Here is a 24,293-nt window from a genome sequence, read left to right on the forward strand (position 1 = left end):
CTGATGGACAGCAGGATGACCATGAGCCAGCACTGTGCCCTTGTGGCCAGGAAGGCCAATGGCATCCTGGGGTGTATTAGAAAGGGGGTGGTTTGTAGAGGCAGAGCCCCCCCCCCCGGGGGGATGGGGTTGTCGCCAGCCTGGCTGAGAGGTGAAGCCAGAGACAAAAGAAACAAAAGGAGCCCCATTAGAAGGTAACAATGAATAAGCAATCGCGGGACACACAAGTGCAGAACGCATGGACAGTACATGCAGCCTATCACGTTATTGTATGGCACGAGTTACAACCAATCACATTGTTGCAAGGCGCGTGGACAGGGCAGCTTTGGTATAAAGCTAGCCCGGTCTGACAATAAAGTGAACTCTGTGAACATCACATTGGTGTGTCAGGTTCCGTCTCTCACATGGAAAAATGCAACATTTTGGTGACCCCAATGTGATACTTCGTATCGAAGAAGATCGAGGAAAAGCCACCTGGACGGTGAGGATAGCACCTGGATGGTGAGGATTAGCCGTGTGCTCAGAGAATAGTGGAAAGTAGGCCTACGGGGAATCAGGTGGCATGGGAAACGTGGCATTCGCGGAAGAAAAAATAATAGTGAAAAGTATTCTGCAGCTGGCTGCACGAACAGGAAGATACTATTCGCCCAGCGGAAGGGGTGTGTCCGATCGACGGACGAATTTTTTTCTCCCGGTACATGGGAGGACATAGGGACTGAACTATGGGAAGCGGTCACAAGGGGGAGCCGCGAGGCTTGCGACCTCGCCGGACCGTGGCGGGAGGTCAGGCAGCTGATGGAGGAAGTCTCAGGGGAGCCGGAGGTGTGTGCCGTCCCCCCGGAGCCGCCCGCCGTGAGCTGCCCCCTCTCTGAGAACTCCGAAAAATCGATACCGCTGGTATGTCCCGTATCAGACTTGGAGTTCTGGAGCGGAGAGCAAATTATACCCTCTGCACCCTTTGAGCCATGGCCTGCCTCTGACGACGAATGGCAGCAACCAGCAAGTTTCAACAAGCCAGGACAAGTTAATCCAGCTGATGTGCCTTTGCCGGAGGATCCAATGGAGCACCAGGAGGGAGCACCACAGAATCGCCCTGACTTCCAGGAGGAGAGCCACGTGCAGAGCCTGAAGGACTTACTGAGACGGCAGGAGAGCCAGATGCAAGAAGTTCTAAACGCTATGAAGCGACTAGATGGCGGTAACAGCAAAACTTCGCGGTTAATAGCATATAAAAAAGCGTCAGAAGCAATTAAGGACGGGTTGGAAGCAATTGGCAGGGAATGTGAAAAACGGGGAAAACAGGAACGGGAGGGGGCGGAATTGGACCTCACTCCTGAGGAGCTCCGAATAAAAAAGGAGTGAATACAAACATGGGCAAAGCAATGTGTAGAAGATGGGATGTGGTCAATAAAGGAAGCAGATGAATATTTGCGAGCGCGATATGGAAAAGGGCAAGAGACTGGGTCAGTAGATAGATCAGTTCACGAATATGCGGCGACTCACTGATCCACAGGGAAACACAAGGGAATTGTATAGCAGTGACAGTAATGACAATTTGGGTGCTGCCCCTGTGCATCAGGGTAGAGATATTCCTCAAGATCACTCTTATAATGCAGGGCAACACTGGCAAGGGGTAATCAGAGATGCAACCATCGAAGGGATTATGTTACCTGGTAGTATTACAGCAATGCCAGTGCACATAGATAACAGAGGACAAAGGCAGTGGTCGCCCTTTCATTGGAAAACGGTTAAGCAATTGCAAAGTGCAGTTATGCAATATGGTATGGATAATAAGCATGTGATGCAGCTAATCAATTCATTTTTCAAGGGGCAAGTACTAACTCTGACAGATATTAAGGCATTGATGGAGTTACTGCTTCCCCCAACAGGGTATTTGTTGTTCTTGGACAAGTGGCAGGGGAAGGTGGAATCGGCAGTGTTAGAAAATGTTCATTTACCAGCTGATGATCCATTGCGATTACCTAGCATGGACCAATTACCGGGTCATGGACAATATGCGGATGGTGCCACTCAGGCAGCACTTCATCCAAGGATTTTGCAGCAAACGCAAGGGCTTGCTCTGGCGGCAGTGAAAGAATTGCCAAATATAGGTACCCCTGTGCCACCCTATTCTACAATAAAGCAGGATCCTGGGGAACCCTATATGAAGTTTGTGGACTGTTTAAAAGAAGCTATAGATGCCTCTCCTAACCTGACTCCAGAGGCAAAAGCTGCTGTGGGGAAAGATTTGGCCATGATGAATGCAAACACCCAATGCCAACAGATATTAGCCGGTTTGGGAAAAACTGCTTCTCTGGCAGAGATGGTGGAAGCTTGTACACGGGTACCAATTATGCAACAGGAGGTAGAAAAGGCAAAAATACATGCTCAAGCCCACGCTGTGGCCTTGGCTGCAGCACTTAAGCCTGCAATGAAAGGCCGAAGCCCTTCTTCTCTTGGCCTAGCATGTTTTACTTGCGGACAGACAGGACATCTTAAAAGAAACTGCCCTCAGTACGCTCGGAGAGGGGGACCTAGTAATGGCACTAGTCAGTTGCCAGCTCCCCTCAATTATTCGCGCTTCGATGGCACATGCAGTCAGTGTGATAAGTATGGACACCGAGCAGTGGAGTGTCGATCAAAATTTTAAAAAGATGGGACACCGCTGCCGGGAAACAGGAGGGCCAGCGCCAGGGGCTGGGGCGCGATCACACCACAATACCAGCCGAGAGGGGGAACAGCCATGGTTGCTTGTCCGAGCTCAGGGCAGCAACCTCAGGAAGTGCAGGCGTCGATCTGGCTGTGGAAACAGATGTCACAATAACAGACCAGTCTGTACATGTAGTTCCATCTACAGTAACGGGGCCCCTAGGGTATGGATTGAGTGCGCTTTTAATAGGCCGCTCTTCTGCTTCAAGACAGGGATTGTTTGTTTTGCCTGGATTAGTAGACGCCAATTATGCTGGACCCATAGGCATTATGTTGCAAGTCTTAACACCCCCTGTGACAATTAAACAGGGAACCCGTATAGCGCAATTGGTACCCTTTAGAGCATGTGATCCTAAGGCTTTAGATGCGGAAAGAGGTCAGAAAGGTTTTGGCTCTACTGGAGCCCCTGTGGTTGCTTTCACAGAAAAACTGACTTTGGACAAACCATCTAGGTTAGTTTCCATATATGGGCCTGGAAGTGAGATTAGAAGAAAAAGAATGCTTTTAGATTCAGGTGCAGATGTGATGATTATCCCTTGCACTGATTGGCCTCCATGTTGGCCTTTAGAAGCAGTAAATACCATGGTAGTGGGGATTGGGGGGGGCACTCCTACCCACATCAGCACACATATGGTTAAGATAAGAGAAGAGGTTGAGGGCTTAGAAGCATGGGTACGACCTTATGTTCTGAACATGACAATTACATTACTAGGAAGAGATGTGATGTCTCAGTGGGGAAGAGCCCTGCAGTCGCCTTTTTGATAATGGCCATTGCGGCGAGTGACACCCAGCCTTATATGAAGCTGAGTTGGGAAAAAAATGATCCTGTCTGGGTGGATCACTGGCCATTACCAAAAGAAAAGCTCGTGCATTTAGAGGAGTTGGTTGAAGAGCAACTCCGTCTTGGACATTTGGTCCCTTTCACCAGCCCATGGAATATACCTGTTTTTACTACCCAGAAGAAATCAGGGAAGTGGTGTTTGTTACAGGATCTCAGGGCAATTAATGCAGTAATGAAAGATATGGGCGTACTGCAACCAGGTCTTCCTACCCCAACCATGCTTCTAAAAGATTGGGATATAATTGTCATTGATTTGAAGGATTGTTTTTTCATGATCCCATTACAGCCAGAGGATTGTGAAAAGTTTGCCTTTACTGTTCCAGTGCTTAATCATCAAGCTCCCACGAAAAGATATCATTGGGTAGTGTTACCTCAGGGAATGAAAAATTCTCCTACTATTTGCCAATGGTATGTAGATTTGGCTTTAAAGTCGTTTAGGCAACAACACCCTCAGATGATCATCTATCATTATGTGGATGATATCCTTTTGTGCAATGAAAAGGAAATTAGTGAGGATACAGTAATTCAGTTGACAAAGCAATTAGGTCAGTGGGGTCTGGTTGTGGCACCAGAAAAAGTACAGCGAACTGCACCATTGAAATATTTAGGATATGAGCTAACCCAGGCCATGATTAGACCTCAGAAGCTTACTATGAAAGCAAAGGTAGCAACCCTTCACAATGCAATGAAGTTGGTAGGGGACTTGCAGTGGATAAGAAATGTTGTGGGAATTACAAATACAGATTTGCAACCGTTCTTTAGTCTCCTCTGTGGGGGACGAGACCCCCAAGAACCACGGTGCCTTACACCAGAAGCACAAAAAGCGCTTGAGCAGATTGCAAGAAAAATTTAACAGAATACTGCTCAGCGGATAAGATTAGAATTGCCTGGACAGCGCCAGTATTTATAATGCATATAAAAAGCCATTCTAATCTAACAGGTGGTCTAGTTGAGGGAAACAACATTACAGACAAACTTGTGGCAGTGACAGATGTATCTCCTTTTGAACAAGCCAGACAATCTCATGAGTTCTTCCATCAGTCCTCAGCATCACTCTGAAAACAGTTTGCACTTACCAAGGAACAAGCTCAATCCATTATTGCAGCTTGGCCTGATTGTGCCCGCATAGTGCCTCTGCAACAAAAGGGAATAAATCCTCGAGGCTTGCAGCCAGGTCAGTTATGGCAAACTGATATTACTGAATTTGCACCGTTTGGCAGACAAAAGTACATTCATGTGTCCATGTGTCCATAGACAGCCATGTCTCATGGTCATCCTGCTGTCCACCAGGACCCCCAGGTCCCTTTCCCCTACGCTGCTCACTAACAGGTCGTTCCCCAACTTATACTGGAACCTGGGGTTGTTCCTGCCCAGATGCAAAACTCTACACTTGCCCTTGTTACATTTCATTACATTTTTCCCCGCCCAACTCTCCAGCCTGTCTAGGTCTCTCTGGATGGCAGCACAGCCTTCTGGCGTGTCAGCCACTCCTCCCAGTTTGGTGTCATCAGCAAACTTGCTGATAGTACACTCTATTCCCTCATCCAAGTAATTAATGAATATATTGAATAGTACTGGTCCCAGTACTGATCCTTGAGGGACTCCACTAAATACAGGCCTCCAACTAGACTCTGCCCCATTGGCCACAACTCTATGGCTTCTTTCCTTCAGCCAGTTCGCAGTCCACCTCACTACCTGATCATCCAGACCTTACGTCCTCAGTTTAGCAGCAAGGAGGCTGTGGGAGACTGTGTCAAATGCTTTACTGAAATCAAGGTAGACCACATTCACTGCTTTGCCATCATCTATCCACCTCCTTATGTCCTCATAAAAGGCTATGAGGTTGGTTAAGCATGACTTCCTCTTAGTGAAGCCATGTTGACTGCCCCTAATGACACTCTTATCCTTGATATGCCTTGAGATGGCACCAAGGATAAGTTGTTCCATCACCTTTCCAGGGATGGAGGTGAGGCTGACTGGTCTACAGTTACATGGGTCCTCCTCCTTGCCCTTTTTGAAGACTGGAGTGACATTTGCTTTCTTCCAGTCCTCAGGCACCTCTCCCGTTTTCCACGACTTAACAAAGATGATGGAGAGTGGCCTAGCAATAACTTCAGCCAGCTCCCTCGGCACCCACTGTTGGAAAGTAAAATGTGGGAAAACAAGATGTGCGGTTCCGGCCACCTGGACGATAAAGGAAGATCAATACTAACATGACCATCTGGATGGTCGAAGACATAATACTAACATAATAATATATAAAAGGCCTTGGACATATTACTTTGAAGTATCTTTCTCATAATTGTAAAAAGTTACAGCCCAGACTCGTGAGAATGGTATCTCGGGCCGGATAACCGCCCCCAAGTGTCTGGGATGTGTGAATGTCCTTGGGCCTGGTCTGTGAATGAGTGGAAAAACAAGTGAGACAAACATCACATGAGTTTAGTGTGTTTTTAATAACAATTAGTGGAAAAACACCTTGTGTAAACATCTTAGTCCATGCTTGTATCTGTAAATCCTATAAAATGGTAAATGGTGAATAAAGAAGCTAGCCTAGGCCTAGGTCAGATCTCTGCTAGGCCAGGCTCTACGCTCCTTCCTGAACAAGACCTCTGCGTGAATTTCTGTCTGCGTCCCGGTATGCGTCGTCTCTAATCACCGCAAATGGTGCCCCGTGTGAGTGTGTGACCCCTGAAGGCTCTTCGTCGAGCAGTGTGTTTGGCGGTGACCACGCAATCCGACGGGTGAGTAAATTTTATTTGTGGCCACATTAATCCCTATGGTATAGATAGGGACAAGCAGTCCTCGTTGAACGAGAGAGCTGCGGGATTGCGTTAGCATAGGGCAAGCCGCTTCTCAGGAACATAAACTGTATTTGCAGTTTTTACTGCAGCTATTACGTTCTTCTGGGTATCGTATTTCTGAGAAGCAGCTAGCCTCGCTCCTGGAACCTGGGGTTGTTCCTGCCCAGATGCAAGACTCTACACTTCTCCTTGTTATATTTTATTACATTTTTCCCCGCCCAACTCTCCAGCCTGTCCAGGTCTCTGAATCATCTCTGAAATACACTGCAACATACAGCACATGATTAACAACAATAATTACAGTTACATATAATGCAGTTAAGCCTTACTTAATACGATCAAACAACTATCCACCTATTCCCAAACTTTTAAGCCATTTGTCAAACCCTAATTCTACTATGACAATCTTATTAACATGCTGTTTTAGTTTGTCTAAAGCACTATGAATAGATTCAGAATGATCAGACAAGTTAATACAATACATTCTCTTGAACTCTTCACAACCATAACCTGGTGTTAAAAGATTTATAACTGCACAGTTTTGTAGAGTAGCATGTCTAATACCATCAACATCGACTATTAATTGAGTTAGTATCTCAGAAGTTAGATTAACCTATTTAAGAGACCAACAGCTTAACTTTGATACATCTCCTAAAGTTTTACCAGCTGCTAGATCAGGGAGGAAAAGTGCAATAGACACTATGGTAGAAATATCTCATAATTTTACCTCATCTTTGCATTAATTATCTATGAACTATCTGTGAACTTACTGATGTTAAAGACTCGCAGGTTCTGCAGCAATTTACATTTAGGCATGCCAAAAGCTGTGCTGTTAAGAAAATCAGCTAGTTCAATTTACAAGGACACAGATCGTAAATAAAAAATTAAAATTAAATTTCACAAATGGTACATATATGACAAAAGGACCATGGCCTATTAAGACTTAAATTCATTCCCTGCATTTTTTGATCAGAGTAACAATTGGTATATCAGTCTGTTAGCAATCTCATCATACTGTCCCATAATAGCCAGAGGTTGTTTCTATGTTGTAGCTATAAACAGACAAATCTGCAAGTCCAATAGAATGCAATCAGTCTGTAAGGTTGTCATAAATTTATTCATCAAGGTTTCTAACTTCATTTTGGCTGTCATATTTATTTGATATAAAACAATATCCAATAAATATGACAGCCAAAATGGAGTTAGATCCCTTACCGGACTGAAGTCCTATTTCAGTTCTATCAGTGTAGTGTTTGCTTTATTGAAACATTGGCTGTTCATACTAGTGGAAATACAGCATTCGAAATTTCCTTGGAGATTCCTCACTTGAAGTAAGCAGATCTGCACCATCCAAGCAGCTTCTTGTAGGACATGCAATTAAACAGAATTCTCAGAAAACGTTATTTGAGATTACAATTTACTTAACAAATCTTGACCTAAGAGACGTATAGGGCTTTCTGGCAAATACAAGAATTCATCTGGCAAAACTTTATTCCAAATTTAGCATTCCATTGATCTCAAAAAATGGCCTTTATTTCATTCTCTCCCATGATCTCAAAAACTATCATGGTGAATTTACTAAGAAGTCTTCCACAACTAGTTAACACGGAATAAGTCTATTAACAAATTTTTGGTTTAATTTCCCAGTTTCATTAGAACTATGGATCTGCTATGGATGCCTTTAAATTTCACCCTCAGACTGCTCCATTCAGTACAACAACATCGCTTCAGTGGGGGGGAGAGAAAACCCCCATTTCACCGCCTTGAAAGCGGACAGCCAGGTTTTTCCATTTTTTTTTCCCTTCTCTTCTTGCTACAGTTGAGATGTAGCCAAGGCCACACAGTTGGCATAATCGCTGGTACGAAATGGGAGGCTCTGGGAAACTCCTCAGTTACAATGAGCTGAGTTTGTCTTGCAGCTTGACACAGGCCTGAAATTTATGTTCAAGCACAGGCCTGGGATATTTTGCTCTTTTGTTTTCCCATTTCATTCCAACCATAATACACTTTATACGCTATTCCAATTAGCTCAGCAATAGTTACATTCCTTAGCTCCAGTTACCTTTTAAAATTTACAGATGTCAAAACCCAGCATATTAAACATCAATCCATTATTTTCATTTTCCTAAATCCAAATTCCGACCACGAGGTTCAGCCGAGATTAGGAAGCTCAGAGGGAAACGTACAGGGACAGCGTGATTCCCGTCGAGTCCCAATTCCTGCAGCCGCGGCAGCCATTGCGAGAGAGCGGCTGACGTGGCGGGGGGCGTTCCCACGGTGACGGTGATCACACCCCCTCCCCTTGCCTTGAAAAATCCTTTGGGAGCGACTAGTCGCTGCCCACCAGGTGTAGGGAGGAGCAACCAGCTTGTGTAGCGGGTGAGTCCCACCCACACTGTGCTGCAGCAGCAGGTGTGGTAGCTTGTGTAGCAGGGTACAGAGAGCAGTTGTCGCTTGTCAGCCCCTCTAACTTATTGCCAGCATCCCAGAGTGCTGACGACCATGGTCGCCTCCAGGAGGAGAGCTTGTCTCAAACAGACTGTGGCTACGCAGACTGAGGAGGTTCTGTCCCGAACGGTGGCTGTTCAGGTCTCCGGCTGCAGGGAGTGCCTGAGCCTGCTGCTGCCGGGGGAGGGAGGCCAGCACTCCACCTGTGTGAGGTGTGAGCAGGTGCAAGACCTGCTTGACATGGTTGTGAAACTTAAGGAGGAGGTTGAGACGCTGAGGACCATCAGGGAGTGCGAAAGGGAGTAACACCCTGACGGGCCAGTCGGAAAGGTCCCAGGGAGGTACCCCCCAAAAGGAGATGGACCTCCTGCCCTCTCGGACAGAGGCGGAAGTCCGGAGACAGCCCTGCCCTTGTTGCTGTCGGGCAGAGGTAGGGGACCTAAAAGACGATGAGGGTTGGAAGTGTATTCCGGTTCGGCGTCACGGGCAGCCCCCCTCCCTGCCTGCTTTGTCTCCCCAGGTGCCCCTCCGTAATAGGTTTGAGGCCCTGGATCTTGAAGAAGAGGTAGGTGAGGAGGTGGTGCCAAGCCTGCCTACAAGATCACATAGGAAGAGGCTTCACAACTTAAGACTGCCTCTGATAAGAAAGAGAGAAGGGTGATTGTAATAGGAAATTCCCTTCTGAAAGGAACAGAGGGCCCAATATGCAGAGTTGACCCTCATCTTAGGGAAGTTTGTAGTCTACCTGGAGCCCGGATCAAGGATATTGCTAGAGAGCTCCCCAAACTGGTGCACCCGACAGACTACTACCCGCTGCTGGTCTTCCAGACAGATGGGGAGGAAGCTGCTTCCCGTAGTCTGAGGGGAATGAAGAACGATTTCAAGGTCTTGGGAAGGATGGTGAAAGACTCAGGGGCTCAAGTGATCTTCTCTTCACTCCTTCCATCTTCAAGTAACGATGTGGGATGCAATAGGAAAGTTCAGTGTCTAAATGATTGGGTCCAAGACTGGTGCTACAGGCAGGGCTTTGGATTTTTTGATAATGGTTGGTTTTATAAGTCACCAGTCCGGACAGTGTCACGCGGGAAAGGTTTATCTCGCAGGGGCAAAAGGATGCTAGGGCAGGAATTAGCTGGGCTCATTTGGAGAGCTTTAAACTAGGCTCGAAGGGGGATGGGGTTGTAGCTGGGCTTGTCCAGGTGGGGCAGCGTGCTAAAACTGATGAGGACCAGGTGGCCTCCTATGCCCCTAGGGAGAAATTGGTGTGCTCTGCTCGCTCCCTGAAATGCCTGTACACCAATGCGCGCAGCATGGGGAATAAGCAGGAGGAGTTAGAATCCTATGTTCGGTCGGGAGATTATGATCTGGTGGCAATTACGGAAACATGGTGGGACAGTTCACATGACTGGAATGTGGTCATGGATGGCTATGCCCTTTTCAGGAAAGACAGGCCAGCCAGGCGTGGTGGTGGAGTTGCTCTCTATGTGAGAGAGCAACTACAATGTACTAAATTCTGCCCAGGAGTGGATGACGAGCGAGTTGAGAGTGTATGGGTCAGGATCAAGGGGCAGGCTGGCAGGGGTGACACTGTTGTGGGCGTCTGTTACAGGCCACCAGATCAGGCTGAGGAAGTTGATGAGGCCTTCTATGGGCAGTTGAGAGTGGCCTCACAGTCACAGGCCCTGGTTGTTGTGGGGGATTTTAACTTCCCTGATGTTTGCTGGAAGGACCATTCAGCCAGCCAGCCACAGTCCAGGAGGTTCCTCCAGTGCATTGATGATAACTTCCTCATGCAGATGGTGGAGGAGCCGACTAGGAGAGGTGCACTGCTGGACTTCATCCTCACTAACAAGGAGGGTCTGGTCGAAGCAGTAAAGGTTGAGGGCTGCCTGGGTTGCAGTGACCACGAGATGGTGGAGTTCAGCATCTTGGGTGGCAGGAACAGAATAGCAAGTAGAATTGCAACCCTGGACTTTAGCAGGGCTAACTTTGGCCTTTTCAAGCAATTGCTGGGGGAAATCCCATGGGCAAGACTGCTTGAAGGAAAAGGGGCCCAAGATAGCTGGATTGCATTCAGAGATTGCTTCTTCCACACTCAGGATCAGAGCATCCCCACACGAAGGAAGTCAAGGAAGGGAGCCAGGAGGCCTGCATGGTTGAATAGGGATCTGTTGGGTATGCTCAAGCAGAAGAGGAGAGTTTACAGGTCATGGAAGCAGGGGCTGGCCGCTTGGGAAGAATATAAGGCTGCTGTTAGAGGATGTAGGAAGGCAGCTAGGATAGCCAAGGCCTCCTTAGAATTACATCTGGTGAGAGGGGTCAAGGACAACAAAAAGAACTTTTTAAAATACAGAGCAGATAAAACTAATACCAGAGGCAATGTAGGCCCACTAATGAACGGGGTGGGTGCCCTGGTGGCAGAAGATACAGAGAAGGCAAAATTACTGAATGCCTTCTTTGTCTACTCTGCCGGAGGCTGTCCTGGGGAGCCCTGTACCCCTGAGACTCCGGATGAAGCCAGGTCAATGGAGGAGTTTGCTTTAGTCGATGAGGACTGGGTTAGGGAGCAATTAAATAGTCTGGACATCCATAAATCCATGGGTCCAGATGGGATGCATCCGCGGGTGCTGAGGGAGCTGGCTGAGGTCATTGCTGGACCGCTCTCCATCATCTTTGCCAAGTCTTGGGAAACGGGGGAGGTGCCCGAGGATTGGAGGAAAGCAAATGTCACTCCAGTCTTCAAAAAGGGCAAGAAGGAGGACCCGGGTAATTATAGACTGGTCAGCCTCACCTCTGTCCCTGGGAAAGTAATGGAACAGCTTATCCTTGGTGCCATCTCAAGGCATATCAAGGATAAGAGGGTTATTAGGGGCAGTCAGCATGGCTTTACCAAGGGTAAGTCATGCTTGACCAACCTCATAGCCTTTTATGAGAATGTAACAAGGTGGATGGATGATGGCAGAGCGGTGGATGTGGTCTACCTTGACTTCAGTAAAGCCTTTGACACAGTCTCCCACAGCATCCTCACAGCTAAGTTGAGGAGGTGTGGTCTAGACAATAGAGTAGTGAGGAGGGTTGCAAACTGGCTTAAGGAGAGAAGCCAGAGAGTGGTAGACAATGGTGTGGAGTCTAGTTGGAGGCCAGTATCTAGTGGAGTGCCTCAGGGGTCAGTGCTGGGGCCAATATTATTCAATATATTCATTAACGATTTAGACGAGGGAATAGAGTGTACTATCAGCAAGTTTGCTGATGACACTAAGCTGGGAGGTGTGGCTGACACACCAGAAGGCTGTGCTGCCATCCAGCGGGACCTGGACAGGCTGGAGAGTTGGGCGGGGAATAACCTGATGAAATTTAACAAGGGAAAGTGTAGAGTCCTGCATCTGGGCAGGAACAACCCCAGGTTCCAGTATAGGTTGGGAAATTACATATTAGAGAGCAGTGTAGGGGAAAGGGACCTGGGGGTCCTGGTGGACAACAGGATGACCATGAGCCAGTACTGTGCCCTTGTGGCCAGGAAGGCCAATGGCATCCTGGGGTGTATTACAAGGGGGGTGGCTAGTAGATCGAGAGAGGTCCTCCTTCCCCTCTACTCCGCCCTGGTGAGACCACATCTGGAATATTGTGTCCAGTTCTGGGCCCCTCAGTTCAAGAAGGACAGGAAACTGCTGGAGAGGGTCCAGCGTAGGGCAACCAAGATGATTAAGGGAGTGGAGCACCTCCCTTATGAAGAAAGGCTGAGGGAGCTGGGGCTCTTTAGTTTGGAAAAGAGGAGACTAAGGGGGGACCTCATTAATGTTTATAAATATATAAAGGGTGAGTGCCATGAGGATGGAGCCAGGCTCTTCTCGGTGGCCAACAATGATAGGACAAGGGGTAATGGGATCAAGCTGGAGCACAAGAGGTTCCGCTTAAATTTGAGAAAAAACTTCTTCTCAGTGAGGGTGTCAGAGCACTGGAACAGGCTGCCCAGGGAGGTTGTGGAGTCTCCTTCTCTGGAGACATTCAAAACCAGCCTGGACATGTTCCTGTGCGACCTCACCTAGGCGTTCCTGCTCCAGCAGGGGGATTGGACTAGATGATCTTTTGAGGTCCCTTCCAATCCCAAACATACTGTGATACTGTGATACCTGTTCAGGACTGCTGTGGGCTACAGCTTTGACCTCAGAAAATGCAAAAGCGGTAAAGCATCATTTATTACGAGCTTTTGCTGTCACGGGTGTCCCTACACAAATCAGAACAGATAATGGTCCCGCATACCGTTCTGACACACTTGCAACCTTCCTCGTCCAGTGGAAGGTACAACACCAGTTCGGAGTCCCTTATTATTCTACTGGCCAGGCAATTATTGAGTGTGCACACCGCACCTTGAAAAATCTTTTGTCTGTTTTGAAAAAACAAGGAGGAATTAGTGTGAGCCCAGAAGAGGTATTGATGAAGGGACTTGTGAAAAATGCCGTTGTGATTCGTGCTAAGATGTTTAATGTTTACAGATATAACCAAATGAGGCACGGGCTCTGAACCTGGAAAAAGGTGGTTAAGTTCTATGTAAAAAGTTATGAAACTTGCTTATGAAGTTATATTGACAGAGGGAACTAACATTTTAAGGGTTAACTAAACTTATAATGGGTGCCTACTAACGAGCTAACACTTTAAGGCTTAGTCACACAATAAATGCTTAGTTTAGAGCTTTATGTTAAGAAGAACAGAACCCCATCGAATGCCAAGATAAGAAGTTTTACTGCACCTAGCTGTAAACTTGAGGAGACAAGATAACGAAGATTTACAGCAAAAGGGGGCGCCAGTCTGGTTTCATTCAACTTGGCAGCTTGGGTCCCAGTCAATTCGACATAATGAGCCAAAGGTAAAAAGTTCACTGTGATGAAGCTGAAGGAGCCTTCATCCAAAGACCCCTCCTCAAATTCACCAAGTGGCACTGCGCAGGCGCAACAGGGGAGGGTCTATGGAAATGGTTATCTGAGACTCATTTTAATCAGAAGCGGGGGAAGGTTATGAATATGTACAGGCATTCCTGGGGTCATTATGAGTATGTAATACCTTACTGTATTTAAGCACACTTCTTATTGTTTAAAGGTGTGCGTGTTGGGCGGAGTGAATCCCCCGTGCACCCAGCGCTGTTTTGCTTATGCTCTAATGAACACGTGTTTAAGGAATACAGGGAATTGGATTAAATGTTTTTTATCCATAGAAAAAGCGTAAGTTATTTATTTCAGACTGTATGTGCTGAATTGGCTTAATCCTAAAAGTGAGACTGAAATGGAACCTGTTGTTATGCACCATATCAAAAATGTCAAAGATTTTTCTGAAAATGTACCTAAGGTTAATGTGTTTAATCCAACAACACAACAATGGGAAGGTCCTATGTCATTAATAACCTGGGGAAGGGGATATGCTTGTGTTTCTACAGGTAACCATAATTTGTGGATCCTGGCAAAGTGGATGAGACCTTGGCTAGCTAACAAAGAAGAAACCAACTGCAATGATGACAACCCTTAACCTCAGAGGTGTTATCACTTTTAGCAACGGATGTAGCCAATGTTGAGAATACCACTTTGTAAAACAGAGCAGCAATTAATATTTTTATTGGCCATGGTCACAGTTATGAAGAGTTTGATTGTATGTGTTGTTTGAACTTAAAAGATAAAAAGAGAAAAGATTTGCAGAACAAGAAAATAACAGAAGATTCTGGGTTTTTTGGGTTGGATGCCTTGTTTGGTTAAAAGGAATATTGAAAACAGGTCTGTTCTTGTTAATTGTAATTGTATTAACCTTAATGTTCTTACCCTGTATTTTGCACTGTCTTTAAAGCATGATACAGCATATTGTTAATATTATATTAAATAAAAGAGGGAGAGATGTAGTGGCAGAGCCCCCCCCCTGCCCCGGCTGGCTGAGAGGTGAAGCCAGAGACAAAAGAAACAAAAGGAGCCCCATTAGAAAGTAACAATGAATGAGCACGGGACACACAAGTGCAGTGCAGAGCACGTGGTATCACGTTATTGTATAGCACGAGTTACAACCAATCACATTGTTGCAAGGTGCGTGGACAGGGCAGCTTTGGTATAAAGCTAGCCCGGTCCGACAATAAAGTGAACTCTGTGAACAACACATTAGTGTGTCAGGTTCCGTCTCTTGCATGGAAAAAGCAACAGTAGTTAGTAGGTCAAGAGAGGTTCTCCTTCCCCTCTCCTCTGCCCTGGTGAGACCACACCTGGAATATTGTGTCCAGTTCTGGGCCCCTCAGTTCCAGAAGGACAGGGAACTGCTGGAGAGAGTCCAGCACAGGGCAATGAAGATGATTAAGGGAGTGGAGCATCTCCCTTATGAGGAAAGGCTGAGGGAGCTGGGGCACTTTAGCTTGGAGAAGAGGAGACTGAGGGGTGACCTCATTAATGTTTACAAATATATAAAGGGTGAGTGTCAGGAGGATGGAGCCAGGCTCTTCTTGGTGACAACCAATGATAGGACAAGGGGTAATGGATTCAAACTGGAACACAAGAGGTTCCACTTAAATTTGAGAAGAAACTTCTCAGTGAGGGTAACAGAACACTGGAACAAGCTGCCCAGAGGGGTTGTGGAGTCTCCTACTCTGGAGACATTCAAAACCTGCCTGGACACATTCCTCTGTAACCTCATCTAGGTGTTCCTGCTCTGGCAGGTGGATTGGACTAGATGAACTTTTGAGGTCCCGTCCAATCCCAACATTCTGTGGTTCTGTGACAGGAGTTGGACTTGATGATCCTTGTGGGTCTCTTCCAACTCAGGACATTCTATGATTCTTTAATTCTGCCCCTCTACTCCACTCTTGTGAGACCCCACCTGGAGTACTGCATCCAGCTCTGGGGTCCCCAGTACAAGAAAGTCATGGACTTGTTAGAGCAAGTCCGGGGAGGGCCACAAAAATAATCATAAGGCTGGAACACTTCTCTTATGAAGAAAGGCTGAGAGAGTTGGGCTTGTTCACTCTGGAGAAGAGAACATTCTTAATGAACATTTTTCATGACTGTTCTTAATTCAGAGAAGTGATGCATTGTAGCTATGGTAAGAAAATTATATCTAGTTGGAGGTTTCCCTGATACCTAAAATCAGCAATTAGTAATAAGTCTATATGAATAAGGGTCATACATTTTAGGCATTTACTAAGTTAATAAGAACAAGGTTCACAGCTGTTAGGTGTTAGGCACTTGTGTGCTGGTTTGACTGAAAATGAGTTAATTTTCTTCATTAAGTTAGAAACCTTTCTGTTTCTTAGCTAGCATGGTCATTATTTGGACTTAGTTTGATAATAAGAGATAACACCCCAGCACAGAGCTAATGTTTTTAATTGCTCTGGTCTGAGAGCCAAGGATGTTCTTAGCGCTCTGCCCATAGGTGTGAGTCATGGAGGAAGGAGGGCATAGATGGGGCAGACCTTGACTGACATCCAGACTGATCAATAAGAGTATTCCATCCCATTAATGTCATGCTTCATATTTAAGGAGAGTTGGGATCTTCTGGTCTCTCTCTTGCTCTCTCGGGCGTGCTCTCTCTCTCGCGCATTCTTTCTTTGTTCTTTTTGTCAGAGCCAGGGGGAGTTTGGTTTGGGACATTTAGTACAGCCTTTTGCCATTTTGCAGAGGTCTCTGAGCCTTTCTGCCTTTTTTTTTTTCCTCTTTTCTCTCTTTGGGACCAGGGTGCTGCTTGCTGGGACTTGCTGCTCAGTGTCAACAGAGTTCATGAGAAATTGCCTTAAGTATCTTTTATTTCTATTTAAATATATTTATTTACTAGTAGTGTATTAGCATTTTGTTATTTTATTAAACTATGTTTATCTCAATCCAAGTTGCTCCCTTCCCTTTCGATTCTCTCCCCTATTTGAGGGGGCGGTTGGGGGGGGGGGGTGAGTGAGTGGCCATCATGGTTGCATTGCTAGCTCGGGTTAAACCACAACAACTTGTTAGGAGTTAAGTCACAAGAATGGTATTTGTTAAGATAAGCAGAAGGAGGTTAGGAGACAATGCCCTTGCTCTGGGAAGATAAGGTGACACCAGCACAAGCAGGTTACAAGCTGAATAACAAAGGGATGTAATGCATATGCAAAGCATTTATTGAAAATGTAATGAATATGTATGATCTGTGTGGATATAGCCTGTGTCTGGGAATTGTTGGGGGGAAGGGTGGGCCCACTAGGCAAAAAGGGGGGGGGGGGGGGGGGGGGCACTAGGCAAAAACTATTCCTGTGGGAGCCAACGTGTCAATAAAGGATGCTTGCTTCTAAAATCGTAAATTGATTTGGTTTTAGAAGTCTTTTTTAATTAGCTGATTTACAGTATCATCCCAACAAAACTTGCTTAAATTTGGAATACAGTGCCATTCCCAGTTACCAGAATAGCATTTCAAATAGGTCAATAGCATATTTACTTGTACTGTTCAGGTTTCACAAAGGATGTCATGGACACTGCATGCCATTAAGATAACTAGCCAATTTGCTGTTTATCATGGATGCACGTAGAAGAAAAATGTGTTATGATAATAAACCTTTGGCAAAAGAGTAATTTATTTTTCCTCAAGTCAGATGCTTTGAATCATTTTAATCAAATGCAATTTAACTTTTCACTTTCACAAAATACACTACAATTAGACTTCAATCAGGAAATTAAATGAGGAAAGGTCTTCAGTATACAGATAAAAACTGTTAAAATGGATACTACAGAGCAACATGCTTTTGGAACTGTTTCTAAGTCTATACACAACCAATTCCCTCATTTTAACCAGTACTACTGTTTTTTCACTAATAATAATACATTACAGTATTAAGTGTTTTCCTGACTTGAAGTTTTAAACAAATTCCAGCTCAAATTTCAGAAATTAAAAAAGCTCAAGTTATCTAGATTATGTATTTTTTATTATTAAAAAAGGTTAAACATATTTTCCTTAAACAGTGATTCCTTTAATTATAGGCAGCCTTACAACAGCCCTTATGGTATAAGGCAAGAGAACTGTAGCGGTAGTGCCATCTACCTCTCAGACATGATGGTATGTTTGAATAAACAGCAGTTAAAGCCAAAAAAAACATTACATTTGCTTTGCTTATATATTGCATTTACATATTTAAGATTAAATTACTGTTGCTGGTAGAGGTTATTATTAGACCAATCCTAGTAATTTTGCCCACTAAACCCAGATCTTGCATTACAGTCTGCTCCAATGGAACATACTAGCAGATCCAGTTGCAAGGGTGAGGCACTAACCTGTTTAAAACAAGTAAACAAAAGAATCAAACCCATTTTCTAAAACCACTAACTTCTCACTTGCTATCAGTAGATCCTCCAGTTTTGAATAAGGAGATACCAACCCCTCCTAAACTAAACTCAGCACAAGGTCAGCTCAGTTTGTCACAAAAAGGTACAAATGAAGAAACAAAGTGGGAAAACTCACTTTTCCTACAGCTCTTCTTTAAAATGCTTCTCCCCACCCTTCCACCCATAATATGAGGCTATGTCTCACCTCAGAATTAATACCATAAGGATGAAACCAAAAGCAACAAAACTTTCTGAAAACATAAATTTATAAGGGAAGTTCCACAAGACACCCTGTAGGTTTACTCTAAAAATGCATTTCTGAGAAATGACACAACCTATGTGAACACACATACTTGCAGTGCATGTTTCAGGGTCACAAATAAACAAATAAATGAATTTTAGAACAATGAAAAAGTGACCCTCTAGCAAGATTTTTTTTTTATTGTTAATGGCAGCATTACATAATTTGGGACAAAATAAAGCAAAAGCTTAAGGTTCTAAATGCTTTACTCCAAACAGAACACCAAGAAACTTGAGAGACGTGGAACACATGGAAAAGGGACTCAAGAATGAGCTAAAAAAGGAATGGGAAGAAAACCAAGAAAAGCAAATACATTAAGGCTAATGAACAGCATCTAGGAATCAAATGCAGTGGAAAAAATTATCTCTGGCACATCTGAAACATCATATTATCTCTGTAAAACACGGCACGTTTCTTCTAATATTCAGCAGAAAAACTACATTCCTAAACATATACATTACCATTTACTGTACATGGTTTCAAGTTTGTTCTCCTTATTTGTCTCACAAAACAGTATATTTCTGTTGAAAAATTATAAGTGCATAGCAAAGCTTGCATTATTCTGGCTGATACACAGTGAAACTTTAAACTTCAACTAAAACTGTTGAAACATCTAGAACATCAAGTAACAAAAACAATTTTAGCTTACAGCATTATATTCCTACTTACAAGTATGTAAGCATTCTGTTACAGTGGTGGCATCAATCAGGTATCCGTTGCATAAATGACAGGTTATATGGACATTAATGTCCCAAAGCTTAATCTTTCTAGTCATCATCTTTGGTATCTATAAAAAAAAAAAAAAAAAAAATCACCCACACATTACATAGGAACTCAGATGTACTGATGAGGTAAAAGTAGTTTCAAAATAAATGACTAACTATAATTCACCTTAAAGATATGCTTATGTAGATAGCTTCAGGCTCTTTTATACTTACATATATATTTTGAGTACTAAACTTTTAAAATATTATAAAAATGAATGGTGAAATAATTGAAATCTACACTATTTTATATGTCAGGTTTTCAGAGTGGAAAAGTCCTAGTACATTATTAACACTGACCAAGTGTGGTGAGTTAGCCTTGACTAACTGCCAAAATCCCACCAGGCTGTTTAGTCACTCCCCCTCCTCAGCAGAATAGAGAGAGAAAGTAGAAAGAACAGGAATGAGAAAGCTCATGGTTCAAAATAAAAACAGGGAGATTGCTTACCAATTATGGTCACAGGCAAAACAAACTTGGCTTAGGGAACATTAATTTATTGCCAACTAAAATAAAAATGTAATTACTAAGTTGGGTAGTGGGAAACAAAACCACAAACATTAAACCAACACCTTTCTTCCCCTACTTTCCCATGCCCAACTTCACTCCTTCACTCCAGACTCTTCCACCCCACCTCCCCTGAGCTGCACAGTGGGGATGAGGGTGGGGGGTTACAGTCAGTACATAATGGTTTCTCTCTGCTGCTTCGTCCTTCTCACACTTCTGCTCTGTTGTGGGTTCTCCACAGGCAGCGGTTTCTTTAGGAATATCTATCTACTCCGGCATGGATCCTCCACAGGCTGTAGAGAATATCTGCTCCAGCACCATGGAGCACCTCCTCCTCCTTTTTCTGACCTTGGTGTTGACTTTATTGTTTCTCACTCTTTTTGTTCCCTCCTCCTCTCTCTGTCCAGTGTTTTCTGCCCTTTCTTAAATATATTTTCACAGAGGTGCCACAAACTTTCCTGATGGGCTCAGCTTTGGCCTGTGGTAGGTCCATTGCCAAGCCAGCTTTGCTGTTTTGACTGAAAGGAAGTTAATTTGCTTTATGAAATTAGAAACTTGTATTTTTCATAGCTAGCACAGTTGTCATTTGGATTTAGTTTGAGAACAAGAAGATAACACCCCAGGACAGAGTTAATGTTTTTCTTCAATTAACTTTCCAGTGTTTTTGTTGGAACAAAGAGAATGTAAGAGCTTACTGTTATCTTAGTTGTTGTCTGGGAGCCAAGGTCTTTCTGAGCTCTCTGCCTGCAGGTGAGAGGCAGCTAGGAAGAGGGGGGCATAGATGGGACAGAACTTGACTGACATCCAGACTGATCAGTTAGAATATTCCATGCCATTAGCATCATGCTTCATATTTAGGGAGAATCGGATTTTCTGGCTAGGGAGACAGAGACCTGTTCTGGTTCTGCTCCACTTCGGTTGAGTCTGAGTTCCTTAGTTTGGACTTTTGCCATTCTGCCATTTTACAGTGAGCCTCTGGGCCTTTCTGCCTTTTTCCCTCTTCCCCCAGGACCAGGGTGCTCCCTTCCTGGGACTGGCTGCTCGATATGGACAGAGTTCGTGAGGAATTGCATTGAGCACCTTTATTTTCCATTCTATTTTCCATTTAATATATATTATTAGTAGTAGTGGTGTTATATTAGTATTATTTTGTTATTTTATTAAACTGTGTTTATCTCAATCCATAAGTTTCTTCTTACCCTTTCGATTCTCTCCCCTGGTTTTTTTGGGGGGGGGGGGGGGGGGAAGAGTGAGCGAGTGGCTATTGTGGTTGTGATGGCTATTGTGGATGCGATTGCTATCTCGGGTGAAACCACAACACCAGCTATGTCCAGCAAAGGGCAGTCCCCACCTCTTCCCACAAAGGCCACACCCCTGCAGTCTGCCCCCCTTGCCACTTACATCCAATACACCAAGGGATGCAGATTTAAGATCAAATCCTATTTTACTCATCTAATTTCAGTCAAGCTAGTAATTAAGACATCTGAAACTGAAGAGATCCTCCTGTAATTGGCAAAGTGCAAAATCAAAAGGAATATGTCCAATTTGACAAATTTGGGTTAACCAAACTAAATGTCAGCCTCTCATCTCCTTATGGTTAGAGCATGATTTTGAATCCATATCCAAAAAAGAGATCTGAAAAGTAAAATAAACCAGGTTTCTTAAATGTTTAAAATAAAATTAAATAAAGAAAACATGACAAACTAAACTCCTTGTCCCATCAGTAGAGCTAAACCCTGTTGTACTCAGAAATGTGAAATACAGAGCTTTTCCCCCCTCCTTCCCAAATTAAAGGATGCTACAACCACCATTAAAAGGAAAGCAATCAGAATTTTAAAATTAAACAGCTTTTTTTTTTTTTTTTTTTGCAACATTGCCCATCACTGGTAAACACAAACTGACTACAAAATGCATGCTTTCAATAACAAATATACTCCTACCTTTTAAATATATATTATCTTTCTGCTTATGGAATCTCAAAAAGAAGAGTAAAAAAAAAGTCACTTCTGTGACAGCCTTGAAGCAGCCCCCATCCTTTGCAAAACAAAGGACTCATTAACAGTATATGTTATGCCTTAAACAGCTGTTTTTTGCAACTTTGGACAGGAAAAGATAGAGTATCTGCCTTCACAGCCACTCAAGGTCTCTGTGAAACAAAGGCATAAATTTTTGAGATTAAGACAATTAACAGTGTTCCTTCCTGAGGCCTATCAAGGTCTCAGTCATTCCTGGTTAATTGGGATGACCAAGATGGGTCATCTAGTGGACAGTCAACCTCTAGGAGAAATCACGAACCACCAGCTACCCCTAATGGACAAAACAACTCAATTCTGGTCAGTACTGCTACCATTCCTCTAATTTTTTGACCACCGACTCATTTCTGGAACAATCTTCTTAATTAGCATGAAGAACGAGCAGAGGGAGGAGATGAGCTGCCCCTCTCCTATCTCGCATGCAAATGGACTGGGTTATAAAACTTTCTTACTTGGGACACTTGTGTGCGTGTGTGCTGCACAGCATTAACAAAGTTTTCAACGCATCCACCCCCCCCCCCCTCCAGAGGGTGTCGCTGGACCGACCGACCTGTGGCGCGGTGATTACCTTTTCTTCTGATATCTTAATCTACCTCTTTTCTTTTCCTCTCTCTCTCTTTCTAACTTTATTCTGGGCACATAAGAGTAATATCGTTGCAAGTTCTGCTGTCAAAGTCTTGCTAAGTTTTATGATATAGTTACAAACTTTTGCCAAGTCACTATTCACTGTAATTCCACTGTGTGTTTTTAGTAGATTCGTGATCTAATTGAACCTCTCAGGTGACTGTCATCACTTTCTGTTACTGCGCATAGTATTCAGAGTTAACTCACCCCTCATCTCACCTGGTGGGATGGAACAAATTCAAACTGTGCTAGGAAACTAAGTAACCTTTAACTCTCAAACATATAATTTTCATAAATATACAGCCAAGGATTATGATTCAAGTTTCCTAAACCTTCCCTCCCCCTAATTGCAACTGAATACTTAGATTTATGTCCTGTTTATTCTCAGAATATATGCAACGTTTTTCATTCCTTTTGTTTAAAATACAAGAGACAATAAATTACCCAGGAAGCAGATACATTCTGATCCCACAAACAACCCTTATGGGGGCAGTTTTAAATATGATAAAGAAACCACCTGCTTATACATATATATCAAAATAAAAATTGCACTGGTAGCATAAGATGACAGCATTATATTTAATTAAAACAGGAGATTAAACTGGTTTACAATCCATTACACTTGGTTCCTACATTGCAGTTTACCAGATTACACTTGGTTAGTAGATAAACTTGCTCTCCAGTAAACTGAGTAGGCATGGCTCACAAATACTTGTTTTAACTGAGTTTGTTCTGGAATACATTTCAGAATTTGAATAGTGGAACATTTTTGTACAGTATGCAAAGCTTCAAACAGGAGACCTGGACAGGCTGGAGTACTGGGCAGAGAAGAACCTAATGAAGTTTAACAAGGGCAAGTGTAGGGTCCTGCACCTGGGGAGGAATAACAGGCACCAGTACAGTTTAGGGGTGGACCTGCTGGAAAGCAGCACTGCAGAGAAGGACTTGGGAGGCCTGGTTGACAACAGGTTGACCATGAGCCAACAAAGTGCCCTTGTAGCCAAGAATGCCAATGGTATTCTGGGGTGCATTAAGAAAAGTGTGACAAGCAGGTCGAGGGAGGTTATCCTTCCCCTTTACTCTGCTCCGGTGCATCTGGAGTACTGCATCCAGTTCTGGGCTCCCCAGTTTAAGAAGGATAAGGAATTACTGAAGGGAGTCCAGTGGAGGGCTACAAAGATGAGTAGGGGTCTGGAGCACCTTTCTTATGAGGAAAGACTGAGAGACCTGGGTCTGTTCAGCCTGGAGAAGGCTGAGAGGGGACCTTATTTATGCTTATAAATATCACAACGGTGGGTGGGTGTCAAGAGGATGGGGCCAAACTCTTTTCAATGGTGCCCAATGACAGGATGAGGGGAAATGGGCACAGACTGAAGCATAGGAGGTACCATCAGCATATGAGGAGAAACTTCTTTACTTTGAGGGTGACAGAGCCTGGAACAGGCTGCCCAGAGAGGTTGTAGAGTCTCCTTCTCTAGAGACATTCAAGACCCACCTGGACACATTCCTGTGCAATCTACTCTAAGTGTACCTGCTTTAGCAGGTGGGTTGGACTAGATGATCTCCAGAGGTCCCTTCCAACCCTAACCATTCTGTGATTCTGTGAGTATGACAAGATGGTAACCTGAACCCTAAGCATGTTAAACATAGAAAAGGATTAAGGTAAATAGACTAAGTGGTAAGCTAAGCATAAAGATCTATCAGAAGCTAAAGTTTCAAACTAATGTGAAATATATCAGCACTGAAATAGGTAATTACATTCCATTATAAACTACTGAAGTGCATCTACACTGTATGATATATAAGAGTAACTGAAGACTTCTAGGTCTTAGGGCTAAATAGTAAAAAGAGAGAGAACCCAAATTTGTTTTATGGTGTTTGAGATTTTATTAACCTAGTAACTAGCTGTCAAAGAAGAATGAAAACGTTATTTGTTTCCACAGTATATCAAATAGATCAAAA

The 24,293-nt window shown here is 44.0% G+C and overlaps 2 protein-coding genes across 13 annotated transcripts in view; one reads left to right on the top strand and one right to left on the bottom strand.

The window, feature by feature from the left end:
• Positions 1–24,293, bottom strand: part of LOC135577084 (polycomb group RING finger protein 3-like) — a 104,930-nt gene that overhangs the window by 51,192 nt on the left and 29,445 nt on the right. For all 11 annotated transcript variants that reach the window (XM_065044772.1, XM_065044773.1, XM_065044774.1 and 8 more), the window contains one exon: positions 19,075–19,192. In XM_065044772.1, the coding sequence (XP_064900844.1) occupies positions 19,075–19,183 (109 nt within the window). In that variant the 5' untranslated portion in view covers positions 19,184–19,192. The remainder of the gene's footprint in view (positions 1–19,074; positions 19,193–24,293) is intronic.
• On the top strand, positions 322–7,409 carry LOC135577083 (endogenous retrovirus group K member 21 Gag polyprotein-like). Of its 2 annotated transcripts, none has more exons than XM_065044766.1 (2): positions 322–1,198; positions 1,890–5,588. In XM_065044766.1, exons 1-2 carry the CDS (start codon positions 796–798, stop codon positions 2,648–2,650), a joined length of 1,164 nt encoding a protein of 387 aa, XP_064900838.1. In that variant the 5' UTR covers positions 322–795; the 3' UTR covers positions 2,651–5,588. The 2 variants fall into 2 exon arrangements, with proteins under 2 accessions (XP_064900838.1, XP_064900839.1); XM_065044767.1 differs by lacking the exon at positions 1,890–5,588 and adding an exon at positions 5,598–7,409 and having other exon boundaries at positions 329–1,198.

Source organism: Columba livia, chromosome W, assembly GCF_036013475.1.
Source record: "Columba livia isolate bColLiv1 breed racing homer chromosome W, bColLiv1.pat.W.v2, whole genome shotgun sequence".
NCBI classification, from domain to species: Eukaryota; Metazoa; Chordata; class Aves; order Columbiformes; family Columbidae; genus Columba; species Columba livia.